Raw genomic sequence first — 23,886 nt, forward strand, 5'->3', positions numbered from 1 at the left:
TTATCCTTTATTGATATTTTAAGTTTAAGAAAGTCCTGAATCTGAGAATTCTTGTGTCTATTATGAACACGTGTGGCTAGACATCCTATATTTACTTTAACAGCTCTTCAGTTACTTTAAAAAAAAAAATTCTACACAGATACGCTTTTAAAGGACTAACTTTTGATGAACACTTCCTCTCAGACTGCTTAGGGGATGAAACACTTTTCTACTTTAGGCACTCACTGTCAACATCAAGTGCTCCCATGTCAGTTATAGCCTGGGTTAGATCAGAACAAAGCTCCTATTAGTCCTTCAGCAATGCGTCAATAATGCCAATATTTGTTTCTGAATCCTACACCAGATATCCTTACACAAAATCACTATTTTGTAACTAATTGTGATTTTGTGCTGTGTGTACGATTCATTCTGTCCCAGTTGAAACTATGCAAGCCTGTATTGGACCCTCACAACCAAAAAAGAAAACTTTCTTTTCAATCATTCTGGCCAGATTTAAACCCATGTGAAGGACAGTGCTGTATAATGCTCCCAATTGATTGAGGATTTATTTAATAGGTGAACCCTTTTGTCTATATCTATGCCACAAGAAGTTTCAGGCTCTGAGAATTTCTTTCCAGGGTTGTTGTCTACCATTTTGCTATACTGTTTCTGTCTGCTGTTGAAATTCCAAAACCAGTGGGATCGATATAAAATGGGTACCAGATTAATCAACAAATACAAAAGTTTTCGGTCTTATTTCTGTCGAATGGTGTCTAGTTTTTACCTTTATAAATTACTCAAAGGTTCAGAAATTAGATGAAATTGTAATTTGTTTACACCTGTCTGCTAGTTATGCTCCTTCTAATGCTTTAACCACTATGTTTGCGCTGTAAATACAATAATTCATATAAATTACATACTTTCAGCTAGAGGCCTGCTACCCGACGGGACCCGACGAAATGTGTCGGGTTCGAGTCGGGTCGGGCCCATCTTCCGGGTATGGCTTTCAGGCTCGGGTCAAGCCGAGACCAGGTCAGGTTGGGTCGGGCCGGACGCACACGGTAAGTGTTCTGCTGGCAAGTATTTAAATTAAAAAACTTACCTGAGCTGGGAGTCCAGGACAAAACTGATTCTGCACAGTGAACAAGTGCCGTCACTATGCGTGTCATCACGCATGCGCTGCTGCAGCTTCTTGCAGGTTCGGTGTTAGGAAGGTAAGTAAGCAGATGGTCGGGTCGGGTTGAATCGGGGCGGGCTCAGGCTCGGGACAAAATCGGAGGAACTCGGGCCGGGTCGAGCTCGCGTCTGCTGCGGTTCGGGTCGGGTTCTTTTTTCCCGACCTGAGCAGGCCTCTACTTTCAGCTATGTATGTCACTTCCCAGCTATGTTTCATACTGTTTTGTTTTTTTTTAAAGCCACTCTTATAAATACACAGGAGAAACTAAAGTAGCACATTTCACAGTAGCTCTCAGTTTTGACAATTTTGAAATTTTATTGTGTATTCCATTATTAAATGTTCTTTAACTCTTTCATCCTTCTTATGACACATGTTGTTCAGAGATGAGAAAAAGTAGTCGTGGTGTGGACATCCACTCATACTCATTAATTTACTTTTTCCTGGGGATTTTTGAGTGAATTGTCTTCAGTGGCCAGTGCTCAAGTGGGTTTCCCACTTATGGCTGCCTCCTCAATTTATGCAACATGGTACATCAAGTGTCTGGACCTCCATCATTGTGTTACGAGTCATTATTTTAAGTTTTTTTAAAATAGCTTAATGTGGAGATGAAATAGCACTTGAGAAATTAGGATGCAGAATGGTGATATTAACTGCTCTTCAATGCAGTTCGCTGTCATTTGAATGCGGACTCCCAAAAAACTAGTAGGGCTTAAAAACAGTTTCTTAACACAGTGAGCGTGCTGTTAACCAAATGTATAAGTTCTTCCTTACATGCTCTTACTTCAAAATAGTGAAATGTGCAATAAAACCCAAACATTCTATGAGTCCTGTATTCTTTTCCCTCACCTCGCACAATGTGCGCAAACCTGGGTTATCCCATGTAATGTCTTTGCACAATAATCAGGACCTATTGCTCAACCTTGACCAGAAATAGAAGCCAGATTGTATTAAAAATGTTTTTTTGTTGTATATAAAGTGAGGCTGGAGGAATTCAGCCCAAGATGTTTTGATCCAGGAGCATGCAGATGATAAGAGAACCTTCAGTGATAAGGACATGTTGTTAACTGGCCACACCAATCATATGAGGGAATCAATCCATCTGAGGCTTCTCTCCCCATTCTCAGGTCAGCTGATGGAACTTCACAAGTTTTGAACCACTTTCCAAAAGTAGTGGAGTTTCTGACTCTTGTAAAAATAAGAGCTTTCCACCTGAAACAAATAACTGATAGAATACCAGTGATGCCGAGTGTGCAGATTACGGGATTTATACCTACTTCTGCACATATTGTTACTGAATTTTTTTCCCCTAATGCAGAGAATAATGAGCCTAATGTGTACTCTACCTGAGTGTGTGGGAGGGGGGCATTTAGCCTGAGTAAATAATATTTAATTTTGATTAGGATGCTTTTTTTAAATTGAAGTTCCAGCATTTGGAAGCGAAATTTCCTTTAGTAATATTGAAATAAGTTGAAGGACAGTGAGAACATTGGGTTTCAGTATTCCAACAAATATTTACCAAGAAACCAGGCAAATCCTTAATTCCTTTAATCGGTTCCACAGTCAGGAGCTGTTTGGGATTTAACACCCAGCTTAGATCTAAGAGTGAAAAATTCCTGAGTTTGGCTTGCTGACTGGGAATGGCAGCATAATAGTTATGTTACTGGACTAGTAATCCAGAGCCATGAGTTCAAGATCCACAATGGCAACTGGGGAATTTAAGTTCAGTTAGTAAATCAGAAATTAGAAAGAAACCTAGTATCAGTAATGGTGACAATGTAATTACGAGATTGTCAAGAAACCCATCTGTTTCACTAATGTTCTTTCGGGAAGGAAATCTGCTGTCCTTACTTGGTATGGCTTCTATGTGACTCCAGAGCCAGGGCAATGTGGTTGGCCCTCTGAAATGGCCTAGCAAGCCATTCCTTTAAATAAAATTGGAATATAAGAAATAGGAGCATGATTAAGCCATATGACTGCTTGAGCATTCAATAAGGTCATGGCTAACCTTTGACCTCAACTCCACTTCCTGCCCAATTCCCATGTCCCTTGATTCCCCAGAGTCCAAAAATCTATCTCTCAGCTTTGAGTATACTCAATGACTTGAGCATTCAAAGCCCTCTGGGGGAAAGAATTCCAAAGATTCACAACCCTCAAAGTGAAGAAAGTTCTCATCTCTGTCCTAAATGGCTGACCCCTTATCTTGAGTCTAGTTCGAGACTCTATATCCAGGGGAAATAGCCTCTCAGCATCTTCTCTGTTAAGCCTTCATAGAATCTTTGTTTCATTTAGATCGCTTCTCATCCTTCTAAACTCCAGAGTGTATAGGCCCATTCTACTGAATCTCTCCTTACAGGATACCATCTCATCCCGGGAATCAAACCAGTGAACCTTTGTTGCTTCCCCTCTGAGGCATGGAGATCAAACAGCACACAGTACTCCAGGTGGGGCGACACCAAAGCCCTGTACAATTGCAGCAAGACTTCCTTATTCTTGTACTCCAATCCCCTTGCAAGAAAGGTCAACATACCTTTTGCCTTTATAATTCTGGAACCTGCATATTAACTTTCTGCATTTCTTATACAGGGACACCGAAATCCCTCTGAATACCAACATTAAGTAGTTCCTACACATTTTTTAAAAATCCTGCTTTTCTCCTCTTCTATCAAAATTAATAACCTCATATTTCCCCACATTATACTCCATCCACCACCTTTTTGCCCACACACTTAACCTGCCTATATCCCTTTGTAGACTGTTTGTCCTTGTTACGACCAGGTGAGGAAGGGGTCTCAGGCTTGCCTTTCGCCCCTTCTCGGCTTTGATCGAAATAGGGTTTATTCTTTTAACACAGTGATTTAACTTACCACCTCAGTGAGCACTTGCTCACTATTCCTCGAATATAATTACAAATGAACCAAACAGACAGGTTTTCTTGAATTTGGACAAGAAAGTTGTAAGTTTGTTAACCTTATCCCTCTAAACTGGTTAAAGTGAGTAAAATATGCGACACATCCACACTCACATTCATAAGAGAGGCACACACACACACAAATAGATACAGCGGGGAAATAAAAGAGTTTGGCAGTTGGAGTAGAGTCCTTAATAAAAATGGAATTTAAATACGGAAGTATAGTCCCAGTGTCCTCAGTTGAAATTGAGGTCTTGAAGTCCTCACTGGGCCACGTGCACAATTTGCGCTTGCTTCTCTGGTCCGGAAGGCTGAAGAAAGGCTTTATCCGTCCTCTTTTTCTGGCTCTGAGGATCTGTAGATTTGAGGTTTAGCTGCAGCCGATGCTCCCCTGGGACTTAGCTGGAGAGGGAGAGAGAGGTGCTTTCTTCCTTGGAGTTCAGTTACTGTCTGCTTTCAGAGGCACAATTCACAAACTCTGAGCCACACGGGCAGTCATGTGACCACCTCTTTGTTTGAAACAGAAGTTTATTTTATTTATTTAGAAATACAGCACTGAAACAGGCCGTTCGGCCCACCGAGTCTGTGCTGACCAACAACCACCCATTTATACTAATCCGACATTAACCCCATATTCTCTACCACATCCCCACCATTCTCCTACCACCTACCTACACTAGGGGCAATTTACAATGGCCAATTTACCTATCAACCTGCAAGTCTTTGGCTGTGAGAGGAAACTGGAGCACCCGGAAGAAACCCACGCAGACATAGGTTTCTGGAATGATCTTTGAAATGCAAGGTAGTTCAGACACACTTCGTGTGGGGGGGGGGGGAGGCATTTGGCTCTTTCAAAGTCGTTGCTGTCGTTGGCTTTTGATGACTAACATTGACAAAACCATTCTATTGAATAAGAGCGCACCCCTATTGTTCTTGCTGGACTAGGTAATCACCTCTGTCTCCCAGCCAGCCTTTGGCTTCTCATATGCAAATTGTGCGTGGCCATCTTTGCAGCTTTTTTTTTTAGTTATTGGAACAATTTCAGTAAGCGTCTCAGGCAAAGTTCCTTACGACGAAATTAATATTTTCCATTTGGCATGTGGGATTTCTGTCACAGTCCTTCTCATAGCTTCCAATTCCATCTAGCTTTGTATTGTTAGCAAACTTGGATGCATTACACTCAGTACCTTCATCTAAATCGATAATATAGATTGTAAATAGCTGAGGCCCCAGCACTGATCCCTGCAGCATCCACTGGTAGTATCCTGCCAACCTGAAAATGAACTTTTTATTCCTACTGTCGCGTTTCCTGTCCTTTAGCCTATCTGCGATCCATGCTAATATATTATCCCAACCCCATGTGCTCTTGTGCAATAACCTTATTGAATGGTTTTTGAAAATTCAGTTATGCTACATCTGCTGGTTCCCCTTTGTGTACCCTGCTAGTTACATCCTCAAAAATCTCTAGTAGATTTGTCAAACACTATTTCTCTTCCGTAAAACCATGTTGATTCTGCCTAGTCACAATACGATTTTCTAAGTGCTCTGTTACCATTTCCTTAATAAGGGATTTCAGCATTTTTTTGACAACTGATGTCAGGCTAATTGTCCTGTAGTTCCCTATTTTCTCGTTCACTCCTTTCTTGAATAGCGGTTAAATTTGCTACCTTCCAACCATTCCAGAATCTAGGGAATTTTGAAGGATCACAACCAGTGCATCCACTATCTCTGCAGCCATTTCTGTTAGAACCCTAGGATGTAGGCCATCAGGTTTAGGATTTGCTGGCTTTTTGTCCCATTAATTTCTCCAGTATTTTTTCTTAACTAATAATTGCTTTAAGCTCCTCACTCTCATTTCTGTGAGGACAGGCACAAAATATTTGTTAAACATCTCTGCCATTTCCTTATTCCCCATTATAATTTCTCCTGCCTCTGCCTCTGAGGAGCCTGTGTTTACTTGCGTTATTCCCTTTTTGCATACTTGGACAAACTCTAACAATCTGTTTTTAATATTTCTTGCTAGTTTACTCTCAGGTTCTATTTTCTCCCTCCATCCATTTTTTTTGTTATCCTTCGCTGGTTTCTATAAACTCTCCCAAACTCCAGGCTTACTAATACAAAAGAAAAATGCTGCAGATACTGGAACTCTGAAATAAAAATAAAAAATGCTGGAGATACTCAGCAGGGCTGGCAGCATCTGTGGAGAGAGAAAGAGTTAATATTTCAGGTCAATGACCTTTCATCAAAACTGGGTTCTGTGAATGAATGAAACAAAAACGGTCCGACATCATCTAGTTTGGATTTAATTTGAGTTCATCTCACTCAGCCTCAATTAGGGTACACAAAAGCTATTGAATGAATAAAAAACTAACTTTCTTGCCAAATCATCATGGAAGAAGTCGAGCACAAACAACCAAATATTAGCTATGAAGCCACAATTTTCACTACATAATCTTAAAAAAAAAAGTATGCCATCAATTAATAGACATAAAAAATATGGGGAGGATTACAAAGAACAAAGAACAGCGCAGGAGCAGGCCATTCGGCCCTCCAAGCCTGTGCCGATCTTGATGCCTGCCTAAACTAAAACCTTCTGTACTTCCGGGGACCGTATCCCTCTATTCCCATCCTATTCATGTATTTGTCAAGATGCCTCTTAAATGTCGCTATCGTACCTGCTTCCACCACCTCCCCCGGCAGCAAGCTCCAGGCACTCACCACCATCTGTGTAAAGAACTTGCCTCGCACATCCCCTCTAAACTTTGCCCCTCGCACCTTAAACCTATGCCCCCTAGTAACTGACTCTTCCACCCTGGGAAAAAGCTTCTGACTATCCACTCTGTCCATGCCGCTCAAAACTTTGTAAACCTCTATCATGTTGCCCCTCCACCTCCGTCGTTCCAGTGAAAACAATCCGAGTTAATCCAACCTCTCCTCATAGCTTATGCCCTCCAGACCAGGCAACATCCTGGTAAACCTCTTCTGTACCCTCTCCAAAGCCTCCACGTCCTTCTGGTAGTGTGGCGACCAGAATTGCACGCAGTATTCTAAGTGTGGCCTATCTAAAGTTCTGTACAGCTGCAGCATGACTTGCCAATTTTTATACTCTATGCCCCAACCGATGAAGGCAAGCATGCCGTATGCCTTCTTGACTACCTTATCCACCTGCTTTGCCACTTTCAGTGACCTGTGGACCTGTACGCCCAGATCTCTCTGCCTGTCAATACTCCTAAGGGTTCTGCCATTTACTGTATACTTCCCACCTGCATTTGACCTTCCAAAATGCATTACCTCACATTTGTCCGGATTAAATGCCATCTGCCATTTCTCCGCCCTAGTCTCCAACCGATCTATATCCTGCTGTATCCTCTGACAATCCTCATCACTATCTGCAACTCCACCAACCTTTGTGTCGTCCGCAAACTTACTAATCAGACCAGCTACATTTTCCTCCAAATCATTTATATATACTACAAAGAGCAACGGTCCCAGTACTGATCCCTGCGGAACACCACTAGTCACATCCCTCCATTCAGAAAAGCACCCTTCCACTGCTACCCTCTGTCTTCTATGACTGAGCCAGTTCTGTATCCATCTTGCCAGCTCACCTCTGATCCTGTGTGACGTCACCTTTTGTACCAGTCTGCCATGAGGGACCTTGTCAAAGGCTTTATTGAAGTCCATATAGATAACATCCACTGCCCTTCCTTCATCAATCATCTTTGTCACTTCCTCAAAAAACTCAAATCAAATTAGTGAGACACCACCTCCCCTTCACAAAACCATGCTGCCTCTCGCTAATAAGTTTGTTTGTTTCCAAATGGGAGTAAATCCCGTCCCGAAGAATCCTCTCTAATAATTTCCCTACCACTGACGTAAGGCTCACCGGCCTATAATTTCCTGGATTATCCTTGCTACCCTTCTTAAACAAGGGAACAACATTGGCTATGCTCCAGTCCTCTGGGACCTCACCTGTAGCCAATGAGGATGCAAAGATTTCTGTCAAGGCCCCAGCAATTTCTTCCCTTGCCTCCCTCAGTATTCTGGGGTAGATCCCATCAGGCCCTGGGGACTTATCTACTTTAATGCTTTGCAAGACACCCAACACCTCCTCCTTTTTGACAATGAGATGACTGAGACTATCTACACTCCCTTCCCTAGGCTCATCATCCACCAAGTCCTTCTCCTTGGTGAATACTGATGCAAAGTACTCATTTAGTACCTCGCCCATTTCCTCTGGCTCCACACATAGATTCCCTTCTCTGTCCTTGAGTGGGCCAACCCTTTCCCTAGTTACCCTCTTGCTCTTTATATACGTATAAAAAGCCTTGGGATTTTCCTTAATCCTGTTTGCCAATGACTTTTCATGACCCCTTTTAGCCCTCCTGACTCCTTGCTTAAGTTCCTTCCTACTGTCTTTATATTCCTCAAGGGATTCGTCTGTTCCTAGCCTTCCAGCCCTTACGAATGCTTCCTTTTTCTTTTTGACTCGGCTCACAATATCCCGCGTTATCCAAGGTTCCCGAAACTTGCCAAACTTATCCTTCTTCCTCACAGGAACGTGCCGGTCCTGGATTCTAATCAACTGACGTTTGAAAGACTCCCACATGTCAGATGTTGATTTACCCTCAAACAGCCGCCCCCAATCTAAATTCTTCAGTTCCTGCCAAATATTGTTATAATTAACCTTCCCCCAATTTAGCACCTTCACCCGAGGACTACTCTTATCCTTATCCACAAGTACCTTAAAACTTATGGAATTATGGTCACTGTCCTATCATTTTAATAAAAAATTAATGCTTAACAAAATGAATAGCCAAGGTTCTAAAGGAAATTCATTAGTGTCCTCATAATTCAACACTAATAAAATTGCAAACTGTTAAATTATAGTTGAGTTCACTTTCTGAGACTACTACAAAGTGGTAAATTTAAATTATGATTAATTTGTTAGATAGCTAACAAGTTAACAATGTTATAATGCCAGTTTATTGGATTGAAAAAAGTTCTATATGCAGGTGACTAGCAATGTTTCCAGAGTTTATATGACCTTGTCTGTGTGAGCAGCATGGCTGATTCCGTCCTCCTTTCCTGGGATGCAGGCATTAGCTTCTGCAACGTCGAGCTGTAAGTGGTCGCAAAGTAATCTGAACCTGCCTTATGTATGAGTGATAATATCTGACCTAACTCTTGCCTTTTTTGATCTCCGATACTTTTACAGTTAAGTGACATACTTATTTCTGCCTGTTTCTGGCTGGTATAGCCTTACAATTTGATTTGTATACCTCTTACTGTCTGTCCTGGAAATACTTTGTATGTGTGAAGGTACCTTTCTGCATCTGCTAGCTAAAGGGTACTACAGAAGAAAACTAGAGATGGCAGGTAGAATCTTCTAACTAACAAGATCCTACATCTAAAAGGACAGAAGAAGAGTCATTGTGGCACAGAAGGAGGCCATTCGGCCCATCTCTCTGTAGAGCAGATCAATCAGTCCTATTCCCCTGCTCTATCCCTGCAAGTTTATTTCCCGCAAGTACCCAACCAATTTCCTTTTGAAATCATTCATTGTCTTCACTTCCACCACCCTTGCAGGCAGCGAGTTCCAGGTCATTACCACTCGCCGAGTAAAAATGTTCTTCCTCACATTACCCTTGCATCTCTTGCCCAAAACCTTAAATCTGGGTGCCCTAGTCCTTGTACCATCAGCTAATGGGAACAGTTTCTCTTTGTCTACTTTACCTAAACCTATCATAATCTTGTACATCTCTATCAAATCTCCCCTCAATCTCCTTTGCTCCAAGGAGAACTATCCCAGCTTCTCCAACCTAAAGGTGTAGCTAAAATCCTTCATCTCTAGAACCATTATAGTAAATCTCCTCTGCATACTGTCGAGGACTCTCACACCTTCCTAAAATGTGACCAGAACTGGACATAATACTCTAGGTGTTTTTATAAGGTTCAGCATAACCCCTCTGCTTTTGTACTCAATACCTCTATATATGATGCCCAAGATTCCATATGCTTTCCGAAAAGTCTAAGAGAATCTGCTGAGAGTTGTGCCAAACTATCCCCTGTATATCTCAAATTCATAGAATCATATAAATTTACTGCACAGAAGGAGGCCATTTGTCCCATTGTGTTTGTGCTGGTCGGAGAAGAACTATCCAGCCTAATTCTAATTTCCAGCTTTTGGTCTGTAGCTGTGTAGGTTACACCAGTTAAAATGCATATAAAAATGCAATGACAGTTTCTGCCTCTACCACCCTTTCAGGCAGTGAGTCACATGCACCTACTACAATTTACACTCTTTTTGTTTGGACTGCCTGGACAATTCCTTTAAATGAGCAGCCCGTTTAAATTTTTTTATCCAGTTTGAAAACAGATGAGGCAATTTAAAGGGCATTTTCACTATGGATCTGTGCTTTATGAGTTCATGTTAAGTAATATTTTTAGATTGCAATCCTTTCAATTGTAAATGTATTTTGTAGCAAATGATCAGGTTTTTGTTTTCTGTATCTGCTGCTTGATGCTGCTATGGTTTCTGAAGTGCTGATGGCCAACTTTTCTCCGACTCCTGTTTTTTCCTTAACAGGTGGATCCTCTGCGTCAACTAATGCTAACTTTGCAAATTTTGATAACTTCCCAAAATCTTCTAGTGCTGATTTTGGAGCTTTCTGTTCCTCTGGGAATGACACAACAATAATCAAAGCGCATGCTGTTACTCAGGACAAATATGCAGCACTTGCTGACTTGGATAATGTTTTCAGCTGCAGTACATCTACACAAGGTAAAATCACCCTTACATTACTCAGCCACAGTGGGACAGTGAATTATGCTGCGGTATGGGTACGTAACGAAGGTCTGTTGATACTCAACTAGATGAAATAGGTAGTTGACTGTCATCAGGTCTTCATACCTACCCCAAGTGGCATTTTGACATATGTGAGCTTGGGTGATGAGCATTGTAGTAGCATTGAACTGTTTTGGGAAAGATCAGGAGGCAGTCTACGTGAGCCTCACAATTTTACTAATACTTACACATATGCACTTTCCAGCAGCAAGAGTAGGAATACCTGTCTGACGCATTGTCTCTTATATCCCCAGTCCAGCCCAACTGATATCAGCAAAAATACCTGGGCACTTCCTGATGTGGATAACTCAGTAATACACCACCAGTGCATATACTCACTGAGTCTTTTTCTTTTCAGCCCATCACAGAATTTTTTTTTTCAATTCAAATGTAGTTCCTTCAGTTTTGATGAGTTTCAGCAACAGCTCTTACTGAGATCAATTACCTCTAATTGAACCTGAAAAATATTAGAAAGGAACTATGTTGAAGGTGAGGAGTCTATGATTAAAGAGGAAATATTGACTAATGAATTTCTGCTGTCATGAGTGAAATTGTATTGTGGGATGCTGTGGAGGCTGCTGACTGACCTGTTTTAGCTCATTCTAGCTGTTAAGTGATCAGGCCCAATGATTTGGTTAAATAAAAAATCTTCCAACTATTTGTCACTTTCTTAAACAAAATAAACCTTAATTATTTTAATAACAGTATTTTCACAAAAGCTAATATTTGATACATTATTTTGAACTTCAAAAATACTTTCACAGGCTCTATAATCATTTTGAATTCTTTAATTTTTTTTCTCCGATAGGCGCAAGTAGTCAACTGACTAATTTCAGCTCAACGTCTGTTGGATCTTCTGTGATGACTGCCAATCAGTCAAGCTCCTCAGCAAACAAGTATGCAGCACTAGCAGAATTACATAATGTCTTTAACTCTCCGACAGCCACTAGTAATGTATCTAGTACAAGCAGGTAAAGTGCACTGCCTGCCTGGCACTTTAGAGCATAGACTTTCTAAACTCAAAACAGAAATGCTACATGCAGCAACATTACAGTCTTGGAGATGTGACTAAAGGCAGCTATTCCACAATGAAATCCTTACCCAGTGAATCATCATCCAGAGACAGCACTGTCAGATTTAAGTGCAAATTCAGCAAAGATTCACTGGATAAGATTTTGCTTCTTCTCACTCCAGTATTGTACGGCTGTATTTTAGTGCTTGAGCTGTGGGTTTGGGGATTTCTTTAAAGGATATTTCAATATCTGGTAAATTTATAGATATACGATAATTAGAAATATTTATCAGAAGAGCCTAAACTGTTGAATTATAGAATTTCTTATAGCTATACAAAAGCTTGCGATATGTTGTCTCTTTATTTAAAAAAGTTATAGTGCATACATGTGGGTAGGGTCCTTCTCGTTCTTTGAAAGAAGTTCCACCTCTGCATAAAAATAGGCTATTGCTATCAACCGAATGGGGGAGGGAGCAGAAGTAGGTCAGGTTGCCAAGGGCTGTCCTTTCAGGACTTTATTCCAGCTGCACTCATCTTGATGAGAAAAATCTTGTTCCTACTCTTGCCTATATAAGGTTTCATTCTGGGCCATGACCTTGGTTCTTTGACCATATGAGGCAGTATTGTCCTTGACATCAGTGGATAAATATCTTGCATTTGGCATTATCAATATTAAATGTTGCAGCTTCCCTGGATGTAAGGAGAGATGACACTGCTTATTACTGGAAACTATGCTCTGTTTATCTCCCAACTCTCTCACATCCAAATAGGTGTGCACTTAACTGGATATTCTTCAAGTGGCTGTGCTGCACCTTGTCCTCCAACTGAGTTAGCTGTCTTGACTGTCTGTGAATCCGAAAGGTTGAACAATGCCAAGCAATGGGAAGTCCAAAAGTTAGGTTTTACTCAATATGGAATTAAGAAAATATTTTTTCAGCCAGACCTCAGAGTCTGCAGAACATTCTGTAATCTGGACATTGTGCAGCTTCAGAAAAGACAGAGTGTTCTAGGTATCGGCCATGATATTTAACATCAGTTTTAAAACCAGGAAGCAGCGTAACCAGAGGCCAAGATAAGGCGAGCAGAACTAGACCAAGTGAAGTAGTCCTCAGTGGGCTGATATTGAAATACAAGGTATCCCCGAGAGAAAAATGGTACTGTTATGACTGAGGTGGGAGGAGTGCACTGTCTTTTCTAGTTCCACTTCTCCACAGGTCACAACATATATTTAAATGTTTACCCAGTTACTAGTGCAGTCAATCATTTATTCTGCTCTTTATCCCAGATTAAAATACACCAACCAGGTTTCTTTAATAAACAACAAAATTATCAGTTTATTATCAAACAAGACTTATCCAGTAATAAAGTAAAGCATTAACACACAGATTAAAATATGAAAGTTCCCTTTTTAAGTTTCCCACTCACACACTGCAAAAAAAACAGGAGTTCTCTCTGCAGAGGTCTGATACAAAAAAAGAGACAGAAAAAAGAATACTTTGGCCAAATACTTGCTAATTCTTGAAGAAAAAAAGAGGAGATTTGGAAGGAAGTCAGTTGTCCCTTTTGGTCTGATGTCCGGGTATACAGAGACGGGTTACTGGGATCTTTTCAGGCAGCATTGAGAATTAATCTGACAGGTTTTTCCAGCTTCTCAGGAAAGATGCAGCACCAGCGATTTTAGCTCTCCCATGCTGGATCTTTGCAGGGCTTCTTCACAGAGGTGGAGAAAGAGGTGAGCTGGGTGGTTTCCTTTTCCTTGGCAGGCAAAACACCAACTGTCTTCAAAACAGTTCACACCCCAATATCCAAACCCCAAACAGAAAGTCAACCTCCTGACTTCCATAAACCTTAACAAGTGGCTTCTCTGGAAACATCTTCACCGGGTTGCCAAGATTTCTGTTGTTTATTGAGCTTAAAGCACATGATTTCCAGCACAGGTTGTTTTCAAAGAACATTGCAAATGTCCTTTCAGTGAACTTGGTTAAAAAAACACATCCATGGAATCTTTTCAGTTTTAACACAAGTCCTCAAAAAATTTAAAAGAATGGAAGCACTTTCGTAACAGTATTGATAACTAAATGAAGAAAAACTTCCTGAAACATTCTAAAAAGTAAAAAAAATCAAATAATCTATTATAGGATTAGTTCTATAACTACAAAGTACAAAATTTACAGTAGTGAAATGGCTGATAAGAGAGTGGGGACTTCAAGGGACATTGTGGCTAGGTGATTTCTTCCCTCCCCATTCACAGGAGGTCGAACAAACGAGGAAGAAATCAACATTACTGCTCCTTATATACATACCCCTTCCACTTTTACAGAATTGTTAAAGCACAGAAGGAGGCCATTCAGCCCACCATGTCTGCACGGGCTGTCCGAAAGAGCAGTTTACCTAGTGCCACTTCCCGGCCTTCTCCCAGTAGCCCTGCACATTCTTCCTTTTTAGATAACAATCCAATTCCCTTTTGAATGCTTCAATTAAGCCTGACTCCACCACACTCTCAGGCAGTCCATTCCAGATCCTAATCACTCGCTGCGTGAAAATCTTTTTCCTCATATCGCTATTGCTTCTTTTGCCAGTTACCTTAAATCTGTGCCCTCTTGTTCTCGATCCCTCTGCCAATGGCAACAGTTTTTCTCTATCTACCCTGTCCAGACCCTTCAGGATTTTGAATACCTCTATCAGATCTTCTCTCAACCTTCACTTCTCCAAGGAAAACAGACCCAACTTCTCCAATCTATCCACGTAACTGAAGTTCCACATCCCTGGAACCATTCTTGTGAATCTTTTCTGCACTCTCTCCAATGCCTTCACATCTTTCCTGAAGTGTGGTGCCCATAACTGAACACTACTGCATTTGAGACCGAATGAGTGTTTTATACAAGTTTAACATAACTTCCTTGCTTTTGTACTCTGTGCCCCTATGAATGAAGCCTAGGATGCTGTACGCTCTCTTCAGCGCTCTCTCAACCTGTCCTGCCACCTTCAATAATGTATGCACATGTACACCCAGGTGCCTGTGCTCCTGCACCCCCTTTAGAATTGCACCCTTTATTTTATATTATCTCTCCGCGTTCTTCCTACCAAAATGAATCACTTCACACATTGCATCTGCCACTTGTCTGCCCATTCCACCAACCTGTGTATGTCCTTTTGAAGTTCTACACTATCCTCTTCATAGTATTTCCAAGTTTTGTATCATTCGCAGATTTTGAAATTGTGTCCTGTCCATCAAGGTCTAGGTCATTAATATATATCAGGAACAGCAAGAATCCTAACACTGACCCTTGGAGAACTCCACTGCAAACCTTTCTCCTGTCCGAAAAACATCCATTAACCGCTACGTTCTTTCCAGTCATTCAGTCAATTTTGTATCCATGTTGCTACTGTCCCTTTTATTCCATGAGCTATAATTTTGCTCACTGGTCTGTTGAGTGGCACTGGATCAAATGCTTTTTGGAAGTCCATGTGCACCACATCAACAGCATTGCCCTGATTAGACTTCTCTGTTACCTCATCAAAATACTCCAAGTTAGTTGAACACAATTTGCCCTTCACAAATCCGTGCTGGCTTTCCCTGATTAACCTGTATTTGTACATGTGACTATTAATTTGTCCCAAATTTAGTTTTATCCCTCAAGTCGCATACAGTTTCTTAGCTGAGAAACTGGTAGGACACATACTGGAACATCAGGAAAATGCAAATGCTATGATGTAATGTTTTAAATTGCAAGCTCATCCTGTTGCAGTTTTCTTTGGTTTTTATCCATTACAACTGCCCTTCTGACCTCATGACCTATCTGTTATCCTTTTCCCTCATATAAGCTCCCATCGTGGGTATGTACGTGTAATAAACTCTCATTTTTTGTTGCATCAGTTAATAAAAAAACTGCTTAAAGTCCCAGTAAAGGCTATTTGAGGGTATTTTAAATGGTTGATGAAGCAACATAACCAAAGCAGACCTTTCATTTACCAGAGCAAATTTGTTTTCAGAATTTCCTCATAACTCCCAAATTGGTATTTCATTCATGAAAATCTTAAAATGTTTCTATGAAACCTTTCTATCTTTGTGTTCCTCAGCCACTTGCCCTTGGAAACCATTACAATCAAAAAATGTTAAGAATAGACAAAAACTGGGTTAGTGCTGTTTCTGTTTTGAAGTTAATGACATTCTGGTGTGCAGACCGAACTATGTTCAATGCTGTCACAGACTCGAGAGAGTACAGAATGTCACTTCATTGGGCTAATGTTTATAGAACACTAAATCACATAGGTAACTTCTTTTTCCACAGACAGTAATTTTGTTGTGCTATGTGTAATGATAGATTTACTTGGAATGAAAAATTGTTTTGTTTCCATTTGGTATGACTCCACACATCATTCAGGTAAGGAAAGAAATGCAACCAAAAAATTATCTGATAACTGCCTGCCCCTTCCAGAGCATTCAGTCCAGAACTACATGATCTTCACTTACTGCATCAGCAAAACCTCAACCTCTCTCCCCTTTGCTGCGCCGTCTCCCACTGTTGGTATCAGTTATGTTATGGGGTGGACTTCTCTTTGTGAATGAAGTATGCAGCACACAGAGCCTATCTGGTCATATCTTAAGGCGAAAATCCTTCTCACTGGTTTGTTTGCATGGTTCTGCATGTGTTCCCACAGTTGTATAGTGTTTACTGTGTTAAAATTCTGCAGTGAATTCAGGAAGTCATTCCAGTGGCAGATTTGCAATTGCGATCTTCAAAGATTCAAAACATAATTAATTTAAAATGGAAGGTCTTTGTAGCCACAAGAAAAGTGGACAAATAACAAGACAGACCGTTGAATACCTGCATTTCAAAGACACTTACATTATAAGACAAGACTGTTGAGAAATCTGCAGAGAGGCTAATTAAAACTACTACTTTAGGAAATGGCATTCTAAACCTCATCAATTTAAGCATGCCATTCCTACCTGTTTTTTGATGTTAAACTGGGGCTAGCCAGGAGTGCAACTCTCTGCATGATCTTCTGATAACTATGCTCTGCTAGGAAGCTGTAGTCACATTGGTGCTGAACCTGTTGTCTGAATGCTGGGGCTACAGTTATCAGAGTTCTGCACTACCATGTCAGAATTTCAGTCGCTGTGCACTATGAATGTAGCCTCGATGACACGATCATCCAATCAAGCCAGTGAATTGATAAGAAATTTAGCACTGAGAGTACTTCCAATAGAGAAAGCACAGCCGGGTTCACCAGTCTGAGGAATTCATTGACTCCTGAGTCAGGGAAGCCATTTCTAAAGACTACCCCAAAACTTAAGGGGTGGAATCTTCTGAGTGCTGTGGTGGGACCAGAAGTTGTCGTAACTTCCGCTCCTGCCACAAATCCCGTTTCCCAAGCGATTTTGTATTAGCCACGCGGCAACAGGCACGGGGAACAAGCGGGATCATGCAGCGGGGGCGGCCTTTCATTAGTGGAACCCGTCGTCACTGCCCCAAGCACCATAATCGCCACAGATATAAAACATTCTGTGTTTGCAGCTTCAAGGAGTAGCAGCCTTCCTTTCATGTAAGTATCCTCAGACTAACTTAAATTGAATCTTTTACTTAAATCAAAATGTTTTTGCCTCCCTTATTTTATGAAAGTCACCACCAACTTCATATCATTTATTTTCCCTACAACCAAAGCGAATGACATGGCAGCCAGCAGGCAGCATCCCGCACCACAGTTCAGTGATGCCTCCCTGCAGGTTCTCCTCAGGCCATTGGGAAAAGGTGGGAGGTCCTCTTCCCTGCAGATGGAGTCTGAAGACCTTCCCGCCTTACCAAGGCAGCCTGGATGAAGGTAGCGGGGGAAGTCTTGAACCTTGGGATAGCTCTTAGAGCATGGGTGCAGTGCTGCAAGCAAATCAATGACTTGCTCAGATCAGCGAGGGTAAGTGGTCCTGGCGAGGCTGCTCCAATGATTTTTTCCATGGCTCTGTGTCATTAAGGCAGAGAGTATGCAGGGAATGTGTGAGCAGCTTAGGTGCCATTTCCTAAATGATGAAGATTGGCATTGTTTATGTGATTGGATGTGTCATGCGAAAGCCAATGCAGAATGAATGATATTGATGCATGTATGCAATGGTTGTGCTGAATCATTTTCCATGTCTTTAATCTGCACTGTCTGTTGCAGGATAAATGAAGCCACAACCAGCGTGAGCATGCCAAGATGGGAGGAGGGATTCCTGACATCAGGCTGCTGACCACGGCTGAGGAGGAGGCTTCAGAGATCGTGAGAGAGGAGGGAGGCAGGGTGACTGGAGATGGCAAGGCAGGAGCTACAAGGCGAAAGGATGAAGTGTCATCTCTGCTCTTGCAGCCTTATGTGGAAGCTGAAGGAACTTGCGTGAAACCATGTGAAGCACCTGCTTAAAGTGCCCCTGTTTGTGTCTCCACTGCAGGTGCCCGCCGCAGAACGTCACCTAGCCCAAGAATCCTCCTCTGGGGAGGAAGAAGAAGCCAATGCCCCAGAGGGTGCACTGTCACCTGCCTCTTATTCCACCTCCAGCAGTGCAGATACATCCACGCAGTCCGCAGGAGGGTTTAAGATTAGAATCTGGGTCACAAGCGAGTGTGCACGACACAGACACGTCCCAGCAGCTGAGGGAGTATGTGTCAGCCCCCTGACAATCAGAGGGCAGCTGGGGACCAGGCCCCTACTCAGCCCCACGCTCATGATGATCCTCTGTTTGTTGCTATGAGAAGTTTGCTGGATGTGCAGCAAAGCCATGTGGAAAATATGTCGGTCATGCGTGGCTTTGCACGTGCCATGGAGGAGTCCATGCAAGTCATGACGTCAGCCATGTCCCAGGCATTTGAGCATATGGCTACCTCAGTGGAGAGTCTGGCGAGCTCTGTGGCGAGTTTGGTTGAGCACTCCAGCCATATGCGATCTGACCTGCCGTTGCTGTGGCTCCATTGCAGCAGAGTCTAAGCAAGAGGGGAGGAGGAAATTGGAAGTCCCTCCTGGTGCTCCTTCCCCTCAGGGAGACAGACACGTGCCATCATGCAAACAGATGGAGGAGGAGTGTGTGGCAGCTGCCCCAAGGCCCTCCTGTCAGGCCGCCCCCAGAGAAAGCAGTGTCTCGTCCTCCCCACCGACATTGACCCCCTTACCTCCAGCAGATGAGCACACGGGGGATACTCAAGCACCATGGCTGCAGACACCCAGTAGGATTGAGCCATCCAGGCCCCGTTCCTCCAGAGGACGCCCGCCACGGTCATCCACAGCAACTTGGCACTGCACTGAGCAGACTGCCTCCACCTCAGCTGCAAAGTCGGTATACCACCTAGACATAGTGGAAGAAAAAGAAAATTGAAACAGTTTTGAGCACGAAGGTGACATGGGTGATGTACAAATTATTAAAATTGCAAAGATGTATAAAAACATTTTTATTTCATGCAAAATTTTGGCCACTCGCGGTAACAGATGGATACAAAGAAGTTTTTTGGAGGCCTATGGCAGAAACGCAATGATGCTTGCAAAGCATTTCAGGAAATGTCCAGTGCCCATATTTCTTTGGAATTTGAACCTTCACTCTGCATGTCTCTCCATGGCCCTCATATCGATGATGGAAGCATTGCATTGTTGTCGTCCTCCTCACCCTCTTCATAGTCATCCTCATCTGAGAAGGACTGGTGTTCCTCCTGTTCCTCTGCCTGCAGAATGTGGCCACATGGAATTGCAAGGTTGTGCAAGGCACAGCAGACAACAGTTATTCGTGACACCCTCTGTGGCGCGTACTGAAGAGCCCCTCCAGACCGGTCAAGGCAGCAGAAGCACATTTTCAGCATGCCAATGGTGTGTTCAGTGATGGCTCTGGTGGATGCATGAGCGACATTGTACCTCTCTTCAGCAGTGCTTTGGGGATGATGCGCTGGTATCATCAATCTTGTACCAAGGGGGTAACCCTTATCACCCAGGATCCATCCGTCCACTTCAGCTGGTTCCTCGAAAACTGCTGGCAGCTGGGAGTTCCTCAAAATGTAAGAGTCAGGAAAGGTGCGCAATATTGCAGAATTCTTGCATTGTGTTTGCAAATCTGTTGTATGTTTAAAGAGTGGAAGCCTTTTGTGATTAACAAAGACAGCAGGCTGGTGCCAGGGAGCTGCTTGAGTACAGTTGATCACCCATTGCACTCTAGGAAGCCAGCGATAGCACCAAAGGCCACAGACCTTGCTGTCTGGCTGTCCTCGTCTATAGGTAAGTAGATGAAAAAATGGCATGTTGATAAAGGGCATTGGTCACCTCTTTGATGCATCTGTGAGTCACAGACTGTGAGATGTCACATATGTCGCCAGTGGATACCTGGAAGGAGCTGCTGAAAAAAAAATTGAGTGCAGCAGTCACCTTGAGGGCAACTGGCATTGGATTCCCACTCAAGCCAAGCGGCTGCAGGATCCTACAAATTTCTGTGACCATTTCACGTGACATCCTTAAGGTGTCTCTGGCATTGCCAGACACTTGAAGGTAATTTGTCCTTGTCCTGAGGATGCGATGATGTGCCAGTGCCCGTCTTCGATAAGGCCGTTCCTGGATGTTATCATTCAGAGCATCCTCACCTTCCTGTTCTGCCTGTTGCTGGTGCTCAGGGATCATGAGTTGAGGGAAAAGAGCCCTCCTTAGTTTCTTTTTATTCTTCTTCCTGGGGTACTAGACAAATTGGGTGTATGAGACCCATGTCGCTGTGGCCTTTCTGAACAATAAATAAGCAGAGCGTGGTGATTGAGCCCTCTGTTGCTAGTGAGCTGAAACATTGAGGCAATGAATAGCTCCATTATACCTACCTTCAAATTGCAGCCATATAGAAGACATGCTCACTGTTGTTGGAGAAGATGGTGCACGTGGAATTCAGGTTAAGTCTCTCCACCTTCCAACCTCCTGCTGCAACCCTCCAGCTTGAACCCATCACCCTCGAACCACCCAATGTTACTGTTAACCTTCCCTCCTTTACCGTTGAGCCTCCCCCCCACCCCCATTACCTTGCACAGTGTAATCATCATTGTATTCATGACATCCCTCTCCCCTGTTCCTACTCCCGTTACTATTGACATGCTGACTCTTATCCTTGAACCTCCTCACATTGAACTGACCATTGTTGCCAAGACCTGTTCCCCTCCATTTGAAGCTGTCGAATACCCACCCATTAGTCTTGACCTTCCCACCTACAGAATCCATTTGTCCCCATTGACTGTGATTGTTTCCTCTGCTAGCCAGTACTGTCAATTTTCCCCACATCTCCCCAATGTTGACAGCACTCATTCCTCCTTTTAAGCCCTTGCCAAATATCTTCACACAGTACTGATCTAATCCACCCACCATCCCCACAGCCAACAAATTGCATCTTAACCATCAACATCAACCATTCAACAAACTGGACGCTCCACTCCACCCTGCCCTATTCCTTGATGCACCTGATCAACCCCACCCTTCCCTCCCCGACTACCCTGCCCTGTTCGTCCATGCTCCCGATCAACCCCACCCTTCCCTCCCTGAGTATCCTCCCCTACTCCTCTGTGTAGCCCCCGCCCATGCCATCGCCACCATTCCCTGAGATGATTCATCCTTGTTGATGCCGAGCCTGGAGGCAAACGTCCATTCCAATGCTGGTGTTAGTTTAGCGGCTGAGTTAAAAAGAGAAGAGCACAGTCCTGAGACTCAACTGCACAAATCCAACTGATGCACGCCATGTTGAAACATTCGTGAACCGGGTGGCATGGGAATATCACTCACCGTTCACTTAATCTGGAAGGAAGGACTAAATTGTAACTATGCGTTGGGTAATGAGTATTCATGTTATTTAAAAGAATGCAGTGCTGCAATCTGCCACCGCACTGGGGGAACCCTGGAACGCCGCAAACCCTCCGCTGACTTAATTCCTCTAAAATATCCAGCCATCGGGAATCCGAAAAACATCTCCTGCCTAATTATATCACCCCACATGCCACCAAATCCGCCGTGGAGGACTGCATAAAATTCCCCCCAAGGTCTTTGTCTTTCCTATAAGGGAATGTGTTGCTGAATGAAGACATTATTGGCAAAAATGAAAGCGCACAGAATTGGAGGGAACCTTGGACATGGATTAGAAGTTGGTTGGGCTGTAGGAAAGCTAGGTGGTAATGTATGCTGTGAGGAGAACACAAAGAGGCTGTAGAGAGATATAGACAGGTAATGTGAGTGGGCAACAAGGAGGCAGATGGAGTATAATGTGGGGAAGTGTGAGGTTACTCACTTTGGTAGTAAGAATAGAAAAGCAGAATATTTCTTAAAAGGCAAGAAACTTCTAAATATTGATATTCAGAGAGAGTTGGATGTACTCGTACAAGGAACACAAAGTTTAGCATGCAGGAACTGCAAGCAATTAGGAAGGCAAATGACATGTTGGCCTTTATTGGAAGGGGATTGGAGTACATGAATAAGAAAATTTTGCAACAATACATAGGGCTTTGGTGAACCCATACATGGAGTAATGTGCGCAGTTTTGGTCTCCATATTTAAGGAAAATATTTAAGGTACAACAAACATTCACTGGATTGGTTCCTGGGATAAGAGGGTCCTATCATGAGAGGCTTTTTTTTTTATTCTTCCATGGGACGTGGGCATCGCTAGCAAGGTCAGCATTTGTTGCCCATCGCTAATTTCCCTTAACAACTGAGTGGCTTGCTAGGACATTTCAGAGGCCATTTAAGAGTCAACCATATTGCTGTGGGTCTGAATTCACATGTAGGCCAGACCAGGTAAGGATGGCAGATTTCCTTCCCTAAAGGACATTAGTGAACCAGATGGGATTTCACAACAATCGATAATTTTCATAGCATCATTACTGAAACTAGCTTTTAATTCCCGATTTTTATGAATTAAATTTATTAATTAATTGAATTTAAGCTCCACCAGCTGGTATGGTGGGATTTGAACCCATGTCCCCAAAACATTAACCTGGGCCTCTTGATTACTAGTTCAGTGACATTACCACTATGCCACCGACTCCCCATAGGCTGAGTAAATTGGGCCAATACTCTGGAGTTTAGAAGAATGAGAGGTGATCTCATTGAAATATAGAAAATTCTGTAGGGGCTTAACAAGGTAGACACTGAGAGGTTGTTTCCCCTGATTGGGCAATCTAGAACATGGGGGCACAGTCTAAGGATAAGGGGTCTATCATTTAGATAAGATGAGGAGAAACTTTTTTACTCAGAATTTTGAATGCTTGGAATTGTCTATTCCAGATGGTTGTGGATGCTCCATCATTGAATATATTTAAGGCTGAAATAGACAGATTTTTGGTGTCTCAGGGAAGCAAGGGATTTGGAGAGCGAGTGGAAAATTGGAGTTGAGGCAGAAGATCGACCAAGATCATATTGAATGGCAGAGCAAACTCGAGGGGCCATATGGTCTACTCCTGCCCCTATTTCTTATGTCCTTATTGAAAGAGAGAGGAATAAAGGTGACAAGATTAGTGCTTTCTTAGGTTATTTAGGAAGTGCCATATGACCAAGAGATGAGTTACATTTATTCTCAACTTTTGTGACCTTGGGATCAGCCCCAAGTGGGCATTTGTTACTTAAGTAAATCCTTAAAATCTAAAGTGTATGTGTTGGTTACCCTGCCAAATATCATTGACAGCCTGCCCTGGATATGGACATGTAATCTTTGAGTATTTTTGTTTTCACACCAAGAAAAAGGGCAGAATTCTAATTATTTTTAGTGAGTCATTCCTCACTCTCTACGCATTAAAGCCGCCCAGAAGCCCTGTTCAGTAAATATGAGCTGATTATAATTGATTTCCAGATGTGCTTTTTGGCCTATAGCAGCATTTTGCCGTACTGGAAATGACCTCCCGTGGATCATTCAAAAATTAGCCACAGTGAAGGATAGCAATAATTAATTAAGAATTAAACAATTTCCAAAGTTAAGATAGTTAGTAACATCTGCTCCAT

General features: G+C 42.6%; 1 protein-coding gene across 10 annotated transcripts in view; it reads left to right on the top strand.

Annotated features, from left to right (window-relative positions):
- agfg1a (ArfGAP with FG repeats 1a) overlaps positions 1 to 23,886 on the top strand; it is a 100,577-nt gene that overhangs the window by 64,348 nt on the left and 12,343 nt on the right. For 8 of the 10 annotated variants that reach the window (XM_068042519.1, XM_068042520.1, XM_068042521.1 and 5 more), the window contains 2 exons: positions 10,654 to 10,848; positions 11,720 to 11,882. In XM_068042519.1, the coding sequence (XP_067898620.1) occupies positions 10,654 to 10,848; positions 11,720 to 11,882 (358 nt within the window). The remainder of the gene's footprint in view (positions 1 to 10,653; positions 10,849 to 11,719; positions 11,883 to 23,886) is intronic. The other 2 variants (XM_068042516.1, XM_068042518.1) reach the window with 1 other exon arrangement.

The sequence above is a fragment of the Heterodontus francisci genome, chromosome 11 (genome assembly GCF_036365525.1).
Source record: "Heterodontus francisci isolate sHetFra1 chromosome 11, sHetFra1.hap1, whole genome shotgun sequence".
NCBI classification, from domain to species: domain Eukaryota; kingdom Metazoa; phylum Chordata; class Chondrichthyes; order Heterodontiformes; family Heterodontidae; genus Heterodontus; species Heterodontus francisci.